At 39.7% G+C, this 22,878-nt stretch overlaps 1 protein-coding gene and 1 long non-coding RNA gene across 2 annotated transcripts; one reads left to right on the top strand and one right to left on the bottom strand.

Annotated features, from left to right (window-relative positions):
• Window positions 1-336: 336 nt before the first annotated feature.
• Window positions 337-1,164, top strand: LOC130467270 (uncharacterized). Its single transcript, XM_056835738.1, has 2 exons — window positions 337-1,021; window positions 1,112-1,164. The coding sequence occupies exons 1-2, from the start codon at window positions 337-339 to the stop codon at window positions 1,162-1,164; spliced, it is 738 nt and encodes a 245-aa protein (XP_056691716.1).
• A 4,134-nt stretch (window positions 1,165-5,298) lies between these two features.
• LOC130466826 (uncharacterized) lies at window positions 5,299-6,966 on the bottom strand. The gene is made up of 3 exons (XR_008926970.1): window positions 6,491-6,966; window positions 6,108-6,169; window positions 5,299-5,473 (listed from the first exon to the last, which is right to left on the bottom strand). It is a non-coding gene; the product is annotated as an uncharacterized lncRNA (long non-coding RNA).
• Between the last annotated feature and the right edge of the window lie 15,912 nt (window positions 6,967-22,878).

The raw sequence follows: 22,878 nt of genomic DNA, 5'->3' as shown, positions 1-22,878 counted from the left end.
AGAAACAAAAACAAGTGGTGTGCGTTCCACGATGACTTCGGCCATACCACTGAGGAATGCAACTCACTGAAGGATAACATCGAGGATCTCATCCGCCGAGGTTACCTAAAACAATACTTGCTTGACCGAAGGGAGGAGAAAGAAAAAGCGGCGGCCGGAAAACCACAATAACCGGCCTAGAAAAGAGTATATGAGGCCGAAGGGCAAAAGAAAAAACCCATTCTCGTGGTGTTCGGAGGACAGAGGTCCGGCCACGCCAGCAAACAGCACTTGAGATCTCTCTCCCACCGAGTCAACTTCAGCACTGTAGGGGAGAATCAACCCACACCCCCGAACATGACTTTTACTGCTGATGATTGCCTCGGAACCCAGTACAAACACGATGACCCGTTGGTGATCGAAATGGATCTCAACAACCACAACGTCCACAAAGTACTGCTGGTCGATAGAGGGAGCGCCGTCAACATCATCTTCAGAAACTGTTTCGAGCAGCTCATCCTCGAGGAAGGAGAGGAGTCACTGACTAAGGTCAGCTACCCACTGATCGGCTTCAAAGGATCCGCAACAATTCCCCGAGGAAAGATCACCCTTCCCGTCACCATTGGTCAAGGCCTAGCGGCAAGGAACGTCCGAGAGGAGTTCTTGGTGATGGATTGCGATTCGGTATATAATGTCATCATGGGACGAACCATGATTCACAAGATACAAGCAATCCCATCCACGTACCACCAGATGATGATGTACGTCTCGGACGCAAGTTTCGCCGAACGGAGAACAGGTGACCAGGAGGTGGCAAGATCAACCTGTCACACTGCCATCCGAAAGCCGAAGCTAGGAGACAGTCCTGAAGATGAGGATGAGAAAAGTTTCCCCCCAAGAGAGGAAAATGAGGCTAAGAGGAGAAAGGCAGAGCCGAGCAGTCTGGTAAAGCCCGCGGAGGTTGATGCTCGACCAGAAACCCTTTCCCCCGAACCAGATCAAGAAATGGAGGACATCCCCCTAGAGGATGACTCAGACAGAAGTGTCCGGATAGGCAGAGGCCTAAGCTCGGGACTCCGAATCGATCTGATCCAGTTGTTGAGGGATCACAAAGACATTTTTGCATGGTCAGCAGCCGATATGCCAGGGATAGATTCGGAGATGATCTGTCACAAGCTGTGTTAGGTTATGATACATATGACAAAACATAAATCATGCGGAAAACCTTAATGCCAGGAAACATATTATTTACACATAATCATTTAGCATAATTTAGGAGCATACACTTTGTAGCGTGCCCTCCCTAGCTGCGCCCAAACCGAACAAGAACAAGTCTTTAGGACTCCTAATGTCGTCCCTCCGTAGATAGTCCACAGTACGTCCGGATCCGCCTCAAGTTAGACCAACTAGAATCGCCCTTAAGGTCACTAGGAATTTCGGCTTTTGTGTTTGCAAGTGTATGGCTGATTTTTCTTTCAAAACTTACCCTTTGAATACTTCAATCGTGTCTATAAATTATGACCCTAGGCACTTATTTATAGAGGTATGGAAAAGGAATTATAATCCTATTAGGATATTAATTAGTTTAATTAGAATCCTGCTAGGACTCTATTAAATAATCATTATCTAATAGTTTTAGGATTTAATCATATTTCGAATCCCGATTGCTTTAGGATTCTCGCACAAGCATTGCACGAGCACCGTACACCCGCGCAAGCCTTGCGGCCCACACTAGACGCACAGCGCTCGGCCCACTGCTGCTGTGCTCTCGCGCGCGCGCCCCAGGCCTTGGCTGGGCCTGGCCTTGCGCTGGGCCTGGTCGAGGCTTGGCGTGCGATGGTGCGTGTTGGCTCGCTGGGCGATGGCCTGGCTTCGTGCTGGGCCTTCGTCTAGCGGGCCTCGTCCGATGCTAATTCGTACGATACGCTTCCGATTAAATTCCCGAATCCGGAATTCATTTCCGATACGAACAATATTTAATATTTCCGATTCCGGAATTAATTTCCGTTTCGAACAAATATTTAATATTTCCGTTTCCGGAATTATTTTCCGATTCCGATAATATTTCCGATTCTGACAATATTTCCGTTTCCGGCAATATTTCCGATTCCGGCAATATTTCCGTTTCCGATAATATTTTCCGATACGTACCATGTTTCCGTTTCCGGCAACATCTACGACTTGGATAATATTTATATTTCCGATACGATCCATATTTCCATTTCCGGCAATATCATCGTTTCCGGAGTATTCATTTCTTGCTTGTGACGATCTTAGCTCCCACTGAAACCAAGATTCGTCGATTCCGAATATCCATAGATAGAGTATTTAATGCCATTAAATACTTGATCCGTTTACGTACTATTTGTGTGACCCTACGGGTTCAGTCAAGAGTAAGCTGTGGATTAATATCATTAATTCCACTTGAACTGAAGCGGCCTCTAGCTAGGCATTCAGCTCACTTGATCTCACTGAATTATTAACTTGTTAATTAATACTGAACCGCATTTATTAGACTTAACATTGAATGCATACTTGGACCAAGGGCATTATTTCCTTCAAGCTGGATGTCAATGCCGAGGCTCGACCAATCAAACAGAAAAAAAGGAATTACTCCTCAGAGAAGAACAAAGCTATCGCCGAAGAGGTGAAGAAACTGCAAGAGGCAGGTTTCATCGAGCCGTGCATGTACCCCAAGTGGCTAGCCAACGTGGTTATGGTCAAGAAAGCAAACGGCTCATGGTGCATGTGCGTTGATTTCACAGATCTGAATCAAGCCTGCCCAAAAGACTGCTACCCCCTCCCGAGGATAGATCAGCTAGTGGACTCTACCAGTGGCCATGCACTGCTCAGCTTCATGGACGCCTTTTGAGGGTACCATCAAGTGTTCATGCACCCTGATGATATAGCAAAAACCGCCTTCATCACAAGCACAGGAGTGTTCAACTACAGAATGATGTCCTTCGGATTGAAAAATGCCAGAGCCACCTACCAAAGGCTAGTTGATCACGTCTCCGCCGATCAAAAAGGAAGGAACGTCGAGGTGCATGTATGTGGACGATTCCATAGTAAAAAGCGTGAAGGAGGAAGACCACATCAAGGACTTGGCCGAGACCTTCGCCAACCTGAGGAAATACAAAATGAAGCTGAACCCGAAGAAATGTGTCTTCGGGGGTGAAGTCAGGGAAGTTCCTCGGATTCATGGTGAGCGAAAGGGGAACTGATGCAAACCCGGACAAGGTCCAGGCAGCGTTAGATTTGCCCGAGCCAAAGACAAAAAGAGACGTGCAAAGGCTAACATGTAGGTTAGCCGCATTGTCGAGATTCATATCGAAAGCTTCGGACAAAGGGGCACCCTTCTTCAAAGCTCTCAAACCAAAGACCCTCCCAGGAGGAGAAGCAGAACCTATCAAAAAGAAAGGCGTCCGAGGAAAATGGACTCCGAGCTGACATGGGAACAAGAACAGAAGGATGCATTCCGAAAATTAATCACCCCTTTTAATTCTTTGCAAATTTGTAAAATTTAACCATGTTATGCAATTTAGATTATGAAAATAATAAGAGGCTCGTGATACCATTGTTAGGTTATGATACATATGAACAACATAAATCATGCGGAAAAACCTTAATGTCAGGAATTATATTAATTGCACATAATCATATAATTAGTCTAGGATGCATACACTTTGTAGCGTGCCCTCCCTAGCTGCGCTCGAACCGAACAAGTGTGAGGGGGTCGAAAAAGCACGAGGCTAATGCGTGACCTTGTCCCTCGTGGGTGTGACGTTTCTCTTTGTCAAATCAAGTGTAATTGAATTTCCTGTGAGTTTACACCCAATTGACTAGTAATATAGGAGTCGCCATTCAGTTTTTAACGACAATGAGAAAAACTGACAAAACTCGGTTATCGTGACATAAAGGGAGTGCAATTATGTTTGACCACGACGGCCGTAGGTTCCCTTGTGATCCCTGGTGTGGGGATCTCTCAACATACACCCGCAAGGTAGAGATTGAGGGTTCGGGGGACTGTAACTACCGAGAGGAGTACTCGCTCTTCGATAACTCCAGAGGCAGGATATCCTTACTAGCTCAGCATAAATAATTGAAGGGACATGCGTTAACTATTAAACTAATCTGAGTTGATTTTAACAATATGCAACATATAGTACTAGATCGAACGCGATTATCTGATTTAGATTGTATTAAGGGACCTAGCATGATAATCCAATTTCCCAACATATTATCTTTATTAGGCGTGATAGAACAATCAGATTTAATTAGTTTAACAGTTCATAAAAGGGCGAGGAAAGAAATTAAACCATGGAAGAGGGACACATTACGACGCACCCTTGAGAGGTGCGTCACGGTTCTCAGAATACTAACCACTTTGACTTTGCTATTTCTCCTTTTATTTAACGAATCTCAAATTATAGGACAGGATACGTTCTGTTCGATGTTTGGATCGATTGCGACAGAACGCGTGATCAGTTTTGCAGCGTGAGGCTTAGGCTTAGGGGTTTAGAGTCAATACTCAGAATAATAATTGTGTGTTGTGTCATTTTCACGTCGAACTTGGGGCTATATTTATAGAAAGGAGTTCGTGGAAAGATAGAATTGTAGAACTCTAATCCACGAAGAATTAGGAAAGAACACGTACCCGAGTATTTTCAGCGCCCAAGGCTGGGCGTCAAATATTTCGGCGCCCAGCTCTGGGCGCTGAAAATAGGATCCAGGCAATATCAGCGCCCAGGGCTGGGCGTTGAAATTGATGTTTGGGCCGTTTCTTTGTCAGATTCGGACTCTTAGAATCCGGAGTGTATGAGACTTAATCGAGTCTTTTAATGCGTATTAATTTTATGATGGAATGCATCTGGGCCCGTTACGAACTCTAGGCTCGTTAGGATTTTAATTAATACGTAACTCTTATTTTCGAATCGTATTAGGAACATGATTCTCTCGCAATTTCTATCTCATTTAGGATTTATGTTGGAGTGCAACACCTAATTCTGACAGGTTTCTATCTTTTATGACTTGCCACTTTTAACAACTACCCATTACGGTAGTTACTATTTTTAGCAGGTTTCCATAAATAGCAGGTTTCTATAAATAGCAGGTTTCGGGTGAAATGAAAAGGGGATTGAGACTCGTTATTTTATTGGAGATGTGTAACGCCCCGACTTCTAAACACCATTAATTAGGTTAATTATCTTTAATTTGCAGCGGAAACCCTAATTTAGTCGGAGCGTCACTTGCCGTATTTCCCTCGTGGAAAATACAAGGCGACATAACCTTTTTCAATTACTAAATATACTTTAAATACTTTTAGCATTTGGTTAATATTAGTATTAAAATCTAACTCAAATCATGAGATCAAACTTAGAGTTTAATTAATACATCCCTTTATTACTAATGACATAATTGTCTCTGCTAAACATCGATCGTGAATTTGATGGTTGCATCCTCACTCTAAGGCATCCCATGATCTTCTTCGTACCTAAAACAAAAGCAACATCGTGAGCCGAGGCCCAGTAACATACTACCCTAACAGCGTAAACTCATTTCAATTCATTTTATTTACTTTGCAATCAGGGAGAATAGAACATAGTAAAACATTTTCATAAATGCAATAAAACATCATTTATAACTTGAAACTTTGATAGTTCCCATTATCTTTCTTAAAACCTTCTTTTTACTTGGTAACTGACAAGTTAGCCTTGCGGGACGTCTCCCACCTTGCGATAGTCCTCAAGGAGCACTCTCCCTTGTTGGACATACGCCCGTACCTAAATAGTTTCTCTTTTAGCTTGCGGTAACCCTCAAGGAGCACTCTCCCTTGTTGGGTGTCCCGCGGTACGGCGGTACGTGCACGACCTAGAAATAGTAACCCCACTAACTGCCAGAACCGGTTACACTTTTATTTATCATGTTTCGTATCTTATTCGTAACTCATAAACATCATTCTTATAAAATCATTCACAAACACATTTAAATATCATCATTCATAAAACACACTTATAAACATATTTCATATCCCACAATCCTATAAAAACATATCATTATAAACATATTTCATAATCTCATAAAACACATTTTATAAGGGGATTATGGGTGTTAGCAATAGATGTTACCTCAACCGTAGTTTATATTCCCTGTTCGATGGATCGTTCTTCCTGAGCTCCGAGTTTGATTTCTTTCACAATATTAAATCATTCAATTAGTTATTAAACGATTAATACTTTAAAATTAATACTTTATATTAAGTTTATAAATAATTGAATTTACGAATTATAATTTCATAGTGTTAACGAAAATGTTATTTTTAATCAAAAATTTCAATCTAAATTCATATTCCATAAATCGATTTTATACGAATATCATTTAAACCAAAACTCTGTCGAAATATATAATAATATTATCATTAAGAATTTATTTAATTGAAATGTTTAAGTAACCGTTTTATTTTTACAAGATAATTAGATTGGTAAATAATTGGGCAAAATAACAAACTCACTTTGGAAATTTGGGCCAAGGGAATTGGGCCTCTGCTTAAGAAATAAAGGAAAACAAAGTTCCAAATGGAACTTGTTTCCCGTAAGGCGCAGAGGAGCCGCGAAGGAACAGGGGACGGACGAAGAGGAAGGGCAGAGAGAAGGGAGGTGGCGACTGAAGCCTGGGCGGCACGGTGGCGCTAAAGCGCGCCGGTGATGGTGATTGCGGTGCGGCGGAACAAAAAGGAAGGGGACGAGGGTGGTCGAGTAAAACAGGGGAAAACAGGGGATTTGTGCGGTGCTGCGGTGGTTCCGGGGGTGTCTGAGGTGGCTCGACGATGAGGGTGGGAGCGGGGATTTATTTAGGAGGTGTGAGCGGCCGGAAGTGGTGGTGGCTGCGTGGCTGGGCAGTGTGGCAGAGGCGAAGAACGAGGGAGGCAGAGGTGTGCGAACAGGGGAGGGATGTGGGGGTGTTTGCGGTGGCCACAAGGTGGCGTTGGTGGTTGTTTTGGCTTGAATTTCCAGTCTAATTAAGAGGCTATTTATAGCAATAAGGGGTGTCCGTTGATGTATGCAGTGAGCTCATGTTCAAGTTTTTGAATTGACAAATGTAAAGAAGAGATCAAGAGTGTAGTGACTAAGGCTTTGCATTACTGATAAGTGTCCACCTTCATTGATGACTCAGGCAAGATGAAAAGTAGTGGTGACATTTGGAAAGCAAACTTTGACTTCCATGGCAAAAGTGGCGTGAAGGAGAAGGAGGAGGGAGGAAGAAAGAAACTGATTTTTGGTTTCTCAAAAAAAAAAAAAGGGTACTTTGGTAATTGCAAACTATTAGGAAAATTTCTGAATTTTACTCCTCTAATTGAACTTAAATCAAAAATAATTACAACCTTTAATAAAATAAAAAAAATTATGAAATCAAAATAATAATATTCTTACCATTAAAATATTTAAATTTCCAAGTCAAAGTAGTTAAATTGAAAGTCAAAAAGTAAGATTTAAAACGGTTTTGCGCTAATAAACATAATTAATCGAGTTTTAAAAATTCGGGGTATTACAAGATGCGTTGTCAAGTGGAGATTTATATTCTCATCATCGAACCTTCCCTTTCGGAAATGGGAAAAAAGTAGGTGTCTACAGTTAGCCCCCACTTTGACTGAGTCTTGGAGTAAGACGATGGTCAAAGTATTAGACGGAGTGCGCCACACAAGTCATGGTGATTGGTGACCTGCTTTTGCGAGGGTCTTACGAGCCCCCGAGTGATAACATTTGACTTAAGGGTCATCACTTGAAGTGTCGACATATATCCCTCACCTGTCATTGGGATTTGTCAACGGATAGTATAGAAACTCCCTCACTTTGTCATTGGAAGTATCTAAAGAGACGTAGAAACTCCCTCACTTTGTCATTGGGAGTAGCTACAGATGTTTTCGAAATTAAAGCTATAAAGTGTAATTGGGCCTGGCCAAGCCCAACCACGAGGTAAAAATGTTTTTAAAGATTCTCATTTTCAGAGCTAGCTAAACGAGAAAACCCCCTTGTTTTTGTGGGACGTAAAACGAAGAAAAATCCAGCACATCGTTCTTTTTTGGAAAAACGGAAAACCAATCCTTTAATTTTTGGAAAAAGGGAACACCGAAAAAAGTTATCGCTGCAGCGACTAAGGACCTGCGCAGTTAGTGATGCAGACCCCGCCGACAAAAGATGGCGAGCCTGTCCGCTAAGGGTGGACACCCCGTCCGATAGAAGTGGACGAATCTGTTTTGAAATTTGAAAATAAGGACCTACGCGGTTCGTGACGTAGACCGCGCCGGCTGAAGATGGCGAACCTGTCCGCTAAGGGTGGACACCCCGTCCGATAGAAGTGGACGAATCTATTTTGAAATTTGTTTGTGCTTTTTTGAAAATAAGGACCTACGTGGTTTGTGACGTAGACCCTGCCGGCTGAAGATGGTGAGCCTGTTTTTTTGTTTTAAAGATTTTATTTTTCGAAAACTGAGGACCTGCGCGGCTAGTGACGCAGACCCCGCCCGCTGAAGGTGGGCGAGCCCTGTCCGCTGAGGGTGGACGTCCCTGAATTCGTTTTTTCAATTTGGAACTCGCGTGGTTCGTGACGCGATCTTGCCCGCTGAAGATGGGCAAGTTCCTATTTCCTGTGTTCATTGTGATTTCTTTTGAGAATTTCTTTTTATTCATTCTTGTAGGAGCGAATTCTTTCGAGGGATGCTCGGATTTAGTTGCAACATGAATGTGGGTTGACAACGTGTTTAGACGGACCATTGTCTTGTGGTCATCTTCTTTCATGGTTTTGAGCTAGTCTTTTCGGCTCAATTTTGCCACCGCTTGGTCTTTGATCAGAGGACCATGTACAAGTATCAACGGCGACCTTTACTCTGAGGTCGGAATCCGTTTTTTTTTTCTTTTGAGATTATCCAAACATGGGACTGTGTATAGCGTCCGGGAATATGATTTTGACTTCGCACACTCTTTGTTGGAGTATATATTTTCTTTCGAGCCCCCAAGCACTCGGGCTTGACGGTCATTTCTTGTCAAAGAGGTTCCTTGGGGATACACATTCTGTAATGTCCTTGATCGTGTTTGGGATTGTGCTCGTAAGTGCGAGCGACCTTTGTAGTGGTGTGCTACTCTTAACAAAGCCGTGAGGTGCGACTTTCAGAAATCGGTAATTTTCGAGTCGAACAGATACGGCAGGGCCCTATAGAAGTCAGGGGCCTTTTTGGGTCTGGGCTCATTTTCGGCGCCCACGCCTCGGCGTTAAAGATTTCGGCGCCCAGCACTGGGCGCTGAAAATGATTTCTGGCGAGGTTTCTTGATGACACAGTTGGCCTCTTGTTCGTTCGTTCGTCTACTTCACTTGGACATTCTACGTATTCTCTTCTTTTCTATTTTTTATTTTATTTTTTGGAACGTAGAATGAGTTGAGTGATCGTGATGATTTCTCGAAAAGCCGTAGCCGATTGGTGGACTACGGTGTTTGTCGCTTTGGGGCGATTATTTAAAGGAACCGTCGCTCTTTAAGGTGTACAGTTATTGCAATAGCTGGGCGAGTCTATATGGCCCGAGGAACATACCTTGAGGCGTATATTTTGATCGCTCGTATATATTTTTCTTTTGAACGCGTTCGTGAATGTTCGATGTGCGAAAGGGCGTTCATAGAATGGCCGTTGTGTGCGGTCCATTAATTAGTTTACTTGAATCATTTTTTTTTGAGCAATGACTGATTTTGAATAGTTTGCTTGGAAGCTTGATAGGGTTCAGGCCCATTCATGAAGTGGGCTCAAACGTCGTGCCCTTTCGATTGTTCAAACATTTGCTTCGAGATTTTTTTTATTTCTCTATGGTTGTTTCGTAGCTTGGAGCCCCCAAGTATGCATGTTGGGATGCTTCCTTTTGGCGTACGATTTTGTAGGTTCTTTTGAGAAAGATGCCTTGGGGTTCCGCTCATGTAGGTGCGAGCTATCCCTTCCGTGGTAGGTAATGAAGGAAATAATGCCCTTGGTCCAAGTATGCATTCTATGTTAAGTCTAATAAATGCGGTTCAGTATTAATTAACAAGTTAATAATTCAGTGAGATCAAGTGAGCTGAATGCCTAGCTAGAGGCCGCTTCAGTTCAAGTGGAATTAATGATATTAATCCACAGCTTACTCTTGACTGAACCCGTAGGGTCACACAAATAGTACGTAAACGGATCAAGTATTTAATGGCATTAAATACTCCATCTATGAATATTCGGAACCGACGGATCTTGGTTTCAGTGGGAGCTAAGATCGTCACAGGCAAGAAATGAATACTCCGGAAACGATGATATTGCCGGAAACGGAAATATGGATCGTATCGGAAATATAAATATTATCCAAGTCGTAGATGTTGCCGGAAACGGAAACATGGTACGTATCGGAAAATATTATCGGAAATGGAAATATTGCCAGAATCGGAAATATTGCCGGAAACGGAAATATTGTCAGAATCGGAAATATTACCGGAATCGGAAAATAATTCCGGAAACGGAAATATTAAATATTTGTTCGAAACGGAAATTAATTCCGGAATCGGAAATATTAAATATTGTTCGTATCGGAAATGAATTCCGGAATCGGAAAATTTAATCGGAAGCGCATCGTACGAATAAGCATCGGACGAGGCCTGCCGGACGAGGCCCAGCACGAAGCCAGGCCATCGCCCAGCAAGCCAAGCGCGCCGCACAAACAGCCACGCCAGGCCCAGCGCAAGGCCAGGCCCAGCAGGCTGCGCAGCGCGCACAGCGCGCACAGCACGCGCAGCGCGCAGCGCGCGCGGGCGCTGCGTGGGCTGCTGCTCGCGCGCACGCATGGGGGCCCATCGTGGCTGCCGTGCGTGTGTGTGCAAGTGTTTGTGTTCGTGCACGTTTCCTAAAACATGCAGAGTTAGGTTAATGATTAAATTCCTAATTCTATTTGATAAATTAATTAAAATAGAGTTCTTGTAGGATTCTAGGTTTAATTAATTTGTATCTGAATAGGATTTCGATTCCCTTTCCATACCCCTATAAATATGAGGCTAGGGCTCACAATTTATAACAAGTTTCAAAGTATTCAAAAAGTGAGTTTTTGAGAGAAAACTAAAACACACATCTTGCTCATAAAAGTGCCGAAATTTTCTAGTACCTTAAGGGCGATTCTAGTTGGTCAATCTTAAGGCGGATCCGGACGTACTGTGGACTATCTACGGAGGGACGACACTTGGAGTCCTAAAGACTTGTTCTTGTTCGGTTCGGGCGCAGCTAGGGAGGGCACGCAACAAAGAGTATGCATCTAAATTATGCTATATGATTATGTGTAAATAATATGTTGTCCTGGGTTAATGGTTGTTTCCGCATGATCTATGTAATGTCATATGTATCATAACCTAACAGGTAATGTTTTGCTACCTTTAATCCTTAATGTAGAAGTCGTGTGGCTTGCATTTTGAATTTGGGCGATAAGTAGTCTTTGCCTCTTTTACACATGCTCTTGGTCGTGCCCGCATTAGTGCGATATGCCTCACTCTTTTTTAGGCTTCTACCGTGGGACGGTTGAACTTATGGTGCAATGTAGGATTGTGTGGCCTAACGGCGTGTATTAGAACATTTCTCCAGGCATTGGGGTATCATTATTATTTTTTGCATTGGAGTACTTCATCACGCCTCGTTCAGGTGCTCGAACAAGTGTAGCACCTTCTGCGTGGGCGTGCACGGTTTATTACTTCGTTCGATGCGAGGATTCATAGATGTTTCTTTCTTGTTTTTATATCTGGGCAAAATTTGGTACCCAGAAAGATTCGGCGCCCAGGCTGGGGCGTTAAAGATATCGGCGCCCAGCTCTGGGCGTTGAAAATGATTTCTAGGTATATTTTGACAGTTCTTATCCTTGATTTTTCTTTCGCTTTTGCTCTGGAACGACGTAGACTGTGTAACGGGTGCTTATAGGGCGAGCGTTATGTGCAGTAGTTTGATCGGAGTTTTGGTGACTCACGATTTTCAGTTACCCTTTGTTAGTGGGGTGACTTTATATATTCTAAGTAGTGCTTTAGAATTTGGCAGGGATTGTAGCCATTCTAAGGTTCGTTTTACACGATCAAATCTTAGGATTGCGCCCCCATGATGTATGTATAGCATTAGCGTCGAGAATTTGCGATAAAATCGTCATTTCGAGCATTTTTAGAGTGTTTTTCTCAAGCCCCCAATTGTAGCTACGGGATTGGCTTGGTGCTATAATGCTTGGCATACGTTTTTATGCGTTCATGGTGACATGGATCATGAATAGTTTGAACTAGACTCGTTTAGTGCGAGGTACGTTCGAGTAGTGATTTGCTACTTCTCTTGTAAATGTCGTATTGTGCGACATTGCCATGGTCAAGGTAGTCACATGTTGAAGTGTGCCTTGACCAAAAGCTAGGTGCCTTTCTTTACCTATAATCGTATTTAGAAATATCTTTGACTCACTTGAAAAACACATACTTAGATTAAACCAATGACACTTTATTATGTTCGAAAAAGTCTTTGAAAATTATTTGAAACTTATTAAAAGTCCGAGTCCTACTGTGTACAATCCGAGATGTCCTAAGCAATTTGACTTATAGAAGGGTTCGTACAGGATCACATGAGTGAATCAAAATACTGTTACGATTTTTGGAATGCTGTCTAAGGATTTGCTGGAAGCCAGGGTGCACGCGTCAAGATATTACTTGTGCCCGTGTGGTACATGCTTTGGGCTTTTAGGGCCATCTTTTCCAGAATTGCGGGAATATAAACCGCTCTCAAACTGACTTAGATTTACTTGGTGTATGTCTGCAGAAAAGGTCAAGGTATACTTAGTTCTTTCCCTAGCTCTTTCATTTCAATTTTTAGCCCCCAGTTGCTATTATGTCTTCTCATTAGTGATGCTTTCAGATTTCGATTTTAGATGCCCGTGTCATATGTCTAAGTAGGGTGAGCCTTGGTTAAGTGCCAAGTCCTATTGGCAATCTCTGATTTTTTCAAAGGTGATTAGCAAGCATTCGAATTACCATGAATGGGTGCCCTGTGTTCGAAGGAACGATGGGGCGATGTCGTAGAATAATCCTTTTTATTGCAAGCTTACTACCTTTACTACTTGTTGGCGATTATGACTGTGTCTAGTGGTGAAAGAAGGTCTTTGAGTGAGTTACTTTGCTTTAGGGAGGGTCAAGTCGAGTACTTTAGATGTCATGGATGCTCGCGCTAGCCCCCATTCAGTTGAGGCAAAGCGATCTTTTGAGTATTGGCTAAGTGCCTAGGAGTGTGAGTGCTCTTTCTGGCAAGGGTACGTGCCCTTATTATTTTTCGATGTGTGCTTATTTTGGCATCTTGATGACTTGGATTCTTCTTTTGAGTTAAAATTTTCTTTCGACTTGGATTGCAAGTAATTAAATTTCAATAAGGGACTCTATTTTTTATTCTTGTTATTCTATAGGCTTTAACATTTTTGCAAATTGGTTGGACCGAATCATGGATTGCCTACTAATCCGCCTTAAATAGATTTAATTTGGAATCAGGTCTTGTGTAGTTCTTAGCCAGAAAATGGTTTCTTAGAATGCCGATTTTAATAAGTATGTTCTGAGATGGAAACATATTATTTGAAACGGTAGAATAAGTGAAGTTTATTATTATTTTAATCTGCTGCCTTGCCGTAAGCCAAAAATTTGTAAATTTGTTTTATTTTTTTGAGTGCATGTATATTTTTTGGTGGTACTTATGTAATACCCCGAGTTTTTAAAACTCGATTAATTATGCTTAATTATTTTTATTTAGGTTAAATCGTTTTAAATCCTAATTTCGAACTTTATTTTAGTTAACGAAGTTTTATTGAAATTTTAAGATTTGTTACACGTTTTACTTTTCGGATTTTATAATTTAATTTTTATATTTACGAGCTTAAACGATCTTTTTTTTTAAAATCTTAATTATTTTCGGATTTTTTATAATTTTATAACGTTCTTATTTTATTCGAAAAAGAAATTTATTTTTCGTTAACGACACTTTATAAAAGATTATTTTGAGACTTAGTTTTAATTAAACATTTCTATTCTAATTAATTTTCTAAAAACAGAAATTGATTTTCTGAATTTTGCCTAACTTTGGGAAATGACCAAAATGCCCTTAGAAGAGCCAAAATCTCATTTCACCTCTTCTCCTTGCTCTCCACGTACAAATGGAGTGAAGGATTTTCTTCCATCCCTCCTTCCCTCAATTCTGTCCAAATTCACTCCTTGGACCCCAAGCAAATTCCCTTCTTCTTCACTCTTCTTCACCCTATAATCAGACATAATTGCATCAATTTCCCCAAACCAAAATCAATTACCAAAACTGAAAATCTCATTCTCTTTGTTTTTTGTGATTCAAACCACCACCATAGCCACCACCGATTACCACCTCGACCACCACTGCTCGACCACCGCCCCAGCCACCTTCAACCACCGCTCGCACCACGCCCCACCGTCTCCCCTGCTCTCTCCTCCCTCGCATACCCCTGCCTCCCCTGCTTCTTTTGTCTTGTCCTGCTCGCAACACCACCCTCGCCACCACCAACCTTCGCCGTCCCAAGGTTCTCGGCGAGCCACCGCTGCCTCCTCCCAGAACCACCCCAAGCACCCCACAAACTCCCCCTTGTTATTTCCCCTGTTTTGTGCTCCCCTCCCTCTCCCCCCGCCGTTCTTCCGCCGCAAAACAACCACCATCAGCGCCGCAGCTCCAGCGCTGCACCTCCCAGCCATCGGCCTCCCTCCCTCCTCTCCTCTCCTCCTCCCCTTCCGCCCTTCGTTGCTCCTCTGCTTTGCACCCCCCCTTGTTCGTGCGTTTCTTTCCAGAAAACCAAAACCAATATTTGGTTCTTGGTTTTACTCTTCTCAAAACCCACCACTAATTGGGCCCTTCTAAAGTGGGCTTTTGGTAAGAAACTAATTTTCTATTTCTGATTTTGTAATCTATTAATTTTCATGTTTTAATAAACTTTTATGATATAATTACTAACTAATAAATTGTTTAATATTTTCAGGTTTTATTATCGATTTTAATAAAATAAATTTCTAGCTTGATTTATCAAAAATCGAATTTATATAATATTTTGATGTAAATCGACTTATGAAATATATAAATATATTTCGATTAGAATTTCATTTAATAATAATGTTTTCATTAAAATTCGAAATTATACTTTTTATTAAAATTCGTTAATTATAATTTCATTACTTATAACATTTATTATTTTTAATATATTGATTTTAGATTATTCATCGTTGTAGTACTAATTCTGTAATTTAATGTTCTAAAAGAAATCGAACTTGGAGCTCAGGAAGAACGATCCATCAGACGGGAAGTATAAAACGACGGTTAAGGTAACGGCTATTGCTAGTACCCGCAATTCCCTTATAAATGTATTATGAAATTATGACTTTATGATTGGATTTATGAATTAAATGTTTTGACATGTTTTATGGATTGTGGGAATGAAATATGATTTGATTGAATTGTTTCTTATAATATGATTTGATTGAGTTTTCTCATAAAATGATGTTTATGCAATGCTATGAAAGAAATGATGTTTTATTTGATCCCAGGATCAAAATGATGTTTTATGATATGAAAGAGTTATGTTATTTCGGATTGAAATACAAGCCAAGGCTTGGTAAAATTACATACAACATGATAAATGAAAGTGAAAGACCTGGTTTGTCTGGCGGTATATAAACTACCATCTTCCTATCTACCGGTCATGCATGCACCACGGACACCTGTCCACCCATGGATTACGAGCCCAGGCTCCCATGGTTTATGAGCCCAGGCTCAGGGCCCAGGCCCATGTTACGATGATGAGCCCAGGCTCAGGGCCCAGGCCCAGTGGAGAATTCCTTCACGGTTCGTACTTGCCGACAACTAGCATGTTAATTAAAAGTTTATGAATGATGTTTTCATTAAAAGATTATGAATGAATTGAATATGATGTTTTATTAAATGTTTTACTTATTCTATTCTCCCTGTGTTATTAAATAAAATGAGTTGAAATGAATTTACGTTGCTAGGGTAGTCGTTACTGAGTCTTCGGCTCCCCGTTTTGTTTTCCATTTTAGGTACTGCGGGGATCGATGGAAACGAGTAGAGGCGAGGAATTTCACTTTATTAATATTCACCTAGTTTATGCTTAAAGTTATAATAGTTTAATTAAAAGACTTTTAGTAAGTTATGTACTTTAATTTTGAGAATATAAAGGATTATTATATTAAATTGGAGGTTTTTATGGCTTATGTATGATGTTGCCTTGTAATTTCCAAGAGGGAATTACGGCAGGTAATGTCCCGACCAAGTTAGGTTAATTCCGCTGCTAATTATGCTTTAATAATTGAATTAGAGGTCGGGGAGTTACAGTTTGGTATTCAGAGCCAAGGTTCTGGATCATAAGTGCTAAACCTTACAGATTTGCACGTAATAGAATTCAATAGGCTTTAAGCAAAGAGTTTTGTTAAAAAGAATATGTTAAAATCATGTTAAGTTAAAATGAAATGAGTGTGAGCGTAGGAACGCACGGGATAAAAGGGATTCATTTCTCCTGTTATGTATATTTTCTTGATTGAATATGTTATGCGAAATATCGATTATCAAGGTACTAATGATGCCACGAACGAAGCTCACATCAAGCGCAACATTTACGATGACGTCGCCCACAATGATGTTTCCCATGACGATTTCTATGACGACCAATCTATAAGAGACCACAAGGAGATGATGGAACGATTAGGAACGGAAAGTACGATGTCAACTGAATTAGTCAAAGATTCTCGAAAAACGAAAGTCACTAATGCGAACGAAAATGCGTCACTATTTAAGAAGTTTTCACCTCCGAATCCACCAATCTATGATCGCAAGCCGATTCGATGAAATTTGAAGACTAGATCAATCATATGGATCAACTACTCGAGACTTTCGACATGCTCTAACGAATGGAAGCGAATATCGTGCGAAAAAAGAATACTTGTTATTGATATCAAGGAAAAGATCATTTTGTTAAAGATTGTCCTAAACCACCTCCAACGAATACCGGAACATCAACCTCGACCAATCATGAACGAAGCAACGACAATGCTAAATCGATCACGCCCGTCAACATATATAAGAGCTTACATGATGAAAGACGAAGATGACGCCAACGTTGATATTATTTTAATTTAGTTTTCTCTCGCTTTGAAGCTGATTTCACTTTTATTGTTATATGTCATATTATGAGTTTCCTACCCTAGGAAGTCTAGGAAAAGTTTAAGCATTACTATTTTCTTCAAAGGAGTTAAGTTAAGCATGGTTCGAACTCAAAGATTTTGTGGATATGAATGGTTTTGAGGAATTTTGATCTTTAAGGATGGTATAAACTTTAGGAATACCAAGCGAGCATAAGGTTGTGGTTGATCACTAATTAAGTTAAGATTATTCGAATTTCAAAGTATTAAAGTTATGAACAAAAGTGATTCTTGGGTTACCTTTCCGATGAATATTTTGATGTTTATAAGTACTAAAGTCTAATATCTAGAATGATTTAGTAAGGAAGCTAAGAAGTTATACAGAAAAGTTATGAACCCAACATGAGTTATGATAAATGACCCATTTGAGTTGACACATGAATAAGTTCTTGAGGATTTTACCAAAATAAGCTATCAAGAATTAGTCTGTCGATAAGATTTAATGATAGGGTACCGAAAGAACATAAGTTTGTATTTTAAGTGGCGAGTCACCGATTAAATCAAGGTTATACAAGGTTTAAAGCGTGTAAGTATAATTGATTTTTGAGTTACTATTCCTCACCCTTTATAATGATTGTTCTATGGTTGTAAGTACCTAAGTGTATTTTTAGATATGTTAAGGAAGCTAAGCTAGAATTTTAAAGTTATGTAAGAATATTATGCGAAACCAAACATGATTAAGGTTACACATGAAGTTCTGAGAATTATAAAAGAAGTTATCAAGAATTAGTTTTTCAGTAAGGTTGATGGTATTCTTGGTTTACCTTTTCGCATCATTTATAAGGATTGTTTTTGTGTAGTTATCGGAAAGGACGCTTGATTAACTCCATAAAAGAAAAGCTGAACTAGAGAATTTAAGGTTTTGCAAAAATGTTGTGAGGAAAAGTATGATTTATAGTGAGGACATGAAATTGAGTTGCATATAAAGCATTGAAATAAGTTATCGAGAATTCTGTCTATGAGGTTGATGATATTACTGAATGTTATGAAATTCGAAAAGAGTTATGAATGATTGAGGAATGAAATGGAGTTGAGAATAGAAATTGACAAAATGACATGTTTGTAAAACCAGGTAGTATGAACTAAGTTTTCTAGAAGCTAGATTGTTTATGATAAAGGCATGCTTGATGGCTTAGCATTCTTCGCAAAATATGAGATTTTTCGACCTAAGGATAAGTAACCAAGTCGTATGTCTAGCGATATATTTCTAGTCACGTGATTGAATTCGAACCCCTGCAACGAACGCAGTTAACGAAGTCACTCAACATAGAAGAAGGATCGGAGATCGAATCAAAACGAATCGAATAATGAAAGTCAAACGACAAAGATTTCTGCAGCAAAGGAGCCAATAGAAAATGAAAGTGAAATGTCTCTAATTATTCGCCCATGAACGATATGATGTATGAATGACTCTGTTTACTATGAATTATTATGTTATGGTCAACCATGCTCGTGTGTTAGATCAAATGATTATGAATGTTATGCTTATGTTGAATTTGAAATTTTCAATTTATGAATTATGTCTCTATGATATGGATTATGTTTATGCTGACATGATTGTACTGGTAATCTAATGGTTATACGCGGATGCCGTCTTCGATGGAAGTTCTCTTGAGCTCAGAGTACGAGATTGTTATAATAAATAACTTTTACAACTATTTGAGTCTTGCAATTGATAGATAAATATTTATTTTCATTATATATACATATATTTTCAGAATTATAATTTTGCATTAAAAACTACTATTTTTGGTGGAAAATATTTTCAAACAGGATCTCGCAAAGTAAAATAGGAGCCTAGTCTATGCTAACAAGGTTGCCCCTTTTATGTTCTTTGCTCCTCGATCCTATTATATGAAATCAAGTGGAGATACGAAAGACGATGGCGAGATGTAATTGACCTTAATGACGATTAAGGATCAATATATAATTTTGCCCCTTTTGCATTCTTTACTCTTCGATTCTAGGTCTCGAGTTGAAGCAGAGTCCTAAAAGATGATGGCGGAACGAAGGCTAGACATTGTCGGGATTGAAATAAAATTTTGAGATCTTGGTTTTAAAATAAAACATCATAATTTCATTCGAGTGTTTTCAATTTCATTAATCATTTTTATAAATCTAATTATCAAGTTTCGAGGACGAAACTTTTTCTAAGGGGGTAAGAATGTAATACCCCGAGTTTTTAAAACTCGATTAATTATGCTTAATTATTTTTATTTAGGTTAAATCGTTTTAAATCCTAATTTCGAACTTTATTTTAGTTAACGAAGTTTTATTGAAATTTTAAGATTTGTTACACGTTTTACTTTTCGGATTTTATAATTTAATTTTTATATTTACGAGCTTAAACGATCTTTTTTTTTTTAAAATCTTAATTATTTTCGGATTTTTTATAATTTAATAACGTTCTTATTTTATTCGAAAAAGAAATTTATTTTTCGTTAACGAAACTTTATAAAAGATTATTTTGAGACTTAGTTTTAATTAAACATTTCTATTCTAATTAATTTTCTAAAAACAGAAATTGATTTTCTGAATTTTGCCTAACTTTGGGAAATGACCAAAATGCCCTTAGAAGAGCCAAAATCTCATTTCACCTCTTCTCCTTGCTCTCCATGTACAAATGGAGTGAAGGATTTTCTTCCATCCCTCCTTCCCTCAATTCGGTCCAAATTCACTCCTTGGACCCCAAGCAAATTCCCTTCTTCTTCACTCTTCTTCACCCTATAATCAGACATAATTGCATCAATTTCCCCAAACCAAAATCAATTACCAAAACTGAAAATCTCATTCTCTTTGTTTTCTGTGATTCAAACCACCACCATAGCCACCACCGATTACCACCTCGACCACCACTGCTCGACCACCGCCCCAGCCACCTTCAACCACCGCTCGCACCACGCCCCACCGTCTCCCCTGCTCTCTCCTCCCTCGCATACCCCTGCCTCCCCTGCTTCTTTTGTCTTGTCCTGCTCGCAACACCACCCTCGCCACCACCAACCTTCGCCGTCCCAAGGTTCTCGGCGAGCCACCGCTGCCTCCTCCCAGAACCACCCCAAGCACCCCACAAACTCCCCCTTGTTATTTCCCCTGTTTTGTGCTCCCCTCCCTCTCCCCCCGCCGTTCTTCCGCCGCAAAACAACCACCATCAGCGCCGCAGCTCCGGCGCTGCACCTCCCAGCCATCGGCCTCCCTCCCTCCTCTCCTCTCCTCCTCTCCTCTCCTCCTCCCCTTCCGCCCTTCGTTGCTCCTCTGCTTTGCACCCCCCCTTGTTCGTGCGTTTCTTTCCAGAAAACCAAAACCAATATTTGGTTCTTGGTTTTACTCTTCTCAAAACCCACCACTAATTGGGCCCTTCTAAAGTGGGCTTTTGGTAAGAAACTAATTTTCTATTTCTGATTTTGTAATCTATTAATTTTCATGTTTTAATAAACTTTTATGATATAATTACTAACTAATAAATTGTTTAATATTTTCAGGTTTTATTATCGATTTTAATAAAATAAATTTCTAGCTTGATTTATCAAAAATCGAATTTATATAATATTTTGATGTAAATCGACTTATGAAATATATAAATATATTTCGATTAGAATTTCATTTAATAATAATGTTTTCATTAAAATTCGAAATTTTACTTTTTATTAAAATTCGTTAATTATAATTTCATTACTTATAACATTTATTATTTTTAATATATTGATTTTAGATTATTCATCGTTGTAGTACTAATTCTGTAATTTAATATTCTAAAAGAAATCGAACTTGGAGCTCAGGAAGAACGATCCATCAGACGGGAAGTATAAAACGACGGTTAAGGTAACGGCTATTGCTAGTACCCGCAATTCCCTTATAAATGTATTATGAAATTATGACGTTATGATTGGATTTATGAATTAAATGTTTTGACATGTTTTATGGATTGTGGGAATGAAATATGATTTGATTGAATTGTTTCTTATAATATGATTTGATTGAGTTTTCTCATAAAATGATGTTTATGCAATGCTATGAAAGAAATGATGTTTTATTTGATCCCAGGATCAAAATGATGTTTTATGATATGAAAGAGTTATGTTATTTCGGATTGAAATACAAGCCAAGGCTTGGTAAAATTACATACAACATGATAAATGAAAGTGAAAGACCTGGTTTGTCTGGCGGTATATAAACTACCATCTTCCTATCTACCGGTCATGCATGCACCACGGACACCTGTCCACCCATGGATTACGAGCCCAGGCTCCCATGGTTTATGAGCCCAGGCTCAGGGCCCAGGCCCATGTTACGATGATGAGCCCAGGCTCAGGGCCCAGGCCCAGTGGAGAATTCCTTCACGGTTCGTACTTGCCGACAACTAGCATGTTAATTAAAAGTTTATGAATGATGTTTTCATTAAAAGATTATGAATGAATTGAATATGATGTTTTATTAAATGTTTTACTTATTCTATTCTCCCTGTGTTATTAAATAAAATGAGTTGAAATGAATTTACGTTGCTAGGGTAGTCGTTACTGAGTCTTCGGCTCACCGTTTTGTTTTCCATTTTAGGTACTGCGGGGATCGATGGAAACGAGTAGAGGCGAGGAATTTCACTTTAATAATATTCACCTAGTTTATGCTTAAAGTTATAATAGTTTAATTAAAAGACTTTTAGTAAGTTATGTACTTTAATTTTGAGAATATAAAGGATTATTATATTAAATTGGAGGTTTTTATGGCTTATGTATGATGTTGCCTTGTAATTTCCAAGAGGGAATTACGGCAGGTAATGTCCCGACCAAGTTAGGTTAATTCCGCTGCTAATTATGCTTTAATAATTGAATTAGAGGTCGGGGCGTTACAACGTATATCTGAATACGTGTTGTACCCCTCCAAGTGTTCGTTATTTTTCCGTGCATGTGCGGATAAAATGACGAGCATTTCTGGACAAATTTTTAGCAAGCAGAGAGAATGAGCACCCAGGCTGGGGCGTTAAAGATTTCAGCGCCCAGCTGTGGGTGCTAAAAATGACTTTTGGGCGGATCTTTTTTGGTGCGCTAAATGCTTCTTTTTCTTTTTAGACTAACTTTAGAGGGGCTTTGCAAAGTTTCTTTTTTACAATTTTTATTTTATTTTTATTTTTACGTTGAGCGTAGAATGTACTTTTCATTTGTCTCTTTTTTTATTTGTGACTCAAGACGGCTTGAAAGATGGGTTGAATGAGATTGGATAAGTTGTATAGGTATTGGTCAAGCATAAGGATTACATCTTCTAGGACTCACAATTTGCAGCCTCAAGCTAGTGTCATGAGTTTACATCAACCAAGGCCAATGAGTAACATGGGGACGGCTCAAGGGTATATCAACAGGATGTATCCAAACAAGTTATATGGTCATTATGCTAATTGTGGTGTAAGAGCAGGTTTGGGCTTTTGGAAATAATGGGTATGACGCACGTGTCAATGGCCGTACGTGGTTTGTAGTTGATAACAAGTTCAAGAACAAGAGTCAAGGTAATGGTTTCTTGGATTATGGCAATGAGAACATGGATGGGTTAAATGAGCTGAACAGGGGCCCCAGAGCGAAGGCGTCTAAGAACATAAGGATCGTAGAATTTTATGATTTGGATTGGTTGACTCAATTCTTT

This window comes from Spinacia oleracea, chromosome 2 (genome assembly GCF_020520425.1).
Source record: "Spinacia oleracea cultivar Varoflay chromosome 2, BTI_SOV_V1, whole genome shotgun sequence".
In the NCBI taxonomy this organism is placed as follows: Eukaryota; Viridiplantae; Streptophyta; class Magnoliopsida; order Caryophyllales; family Amaranthaceae; genus Spinacia; species Spinacia oleracea.
The sequence above is the reverse complement of the archived record's forward strand: the minus strand, read 5'-3'. Positions and strand labels throughout refer to the sequence as shown.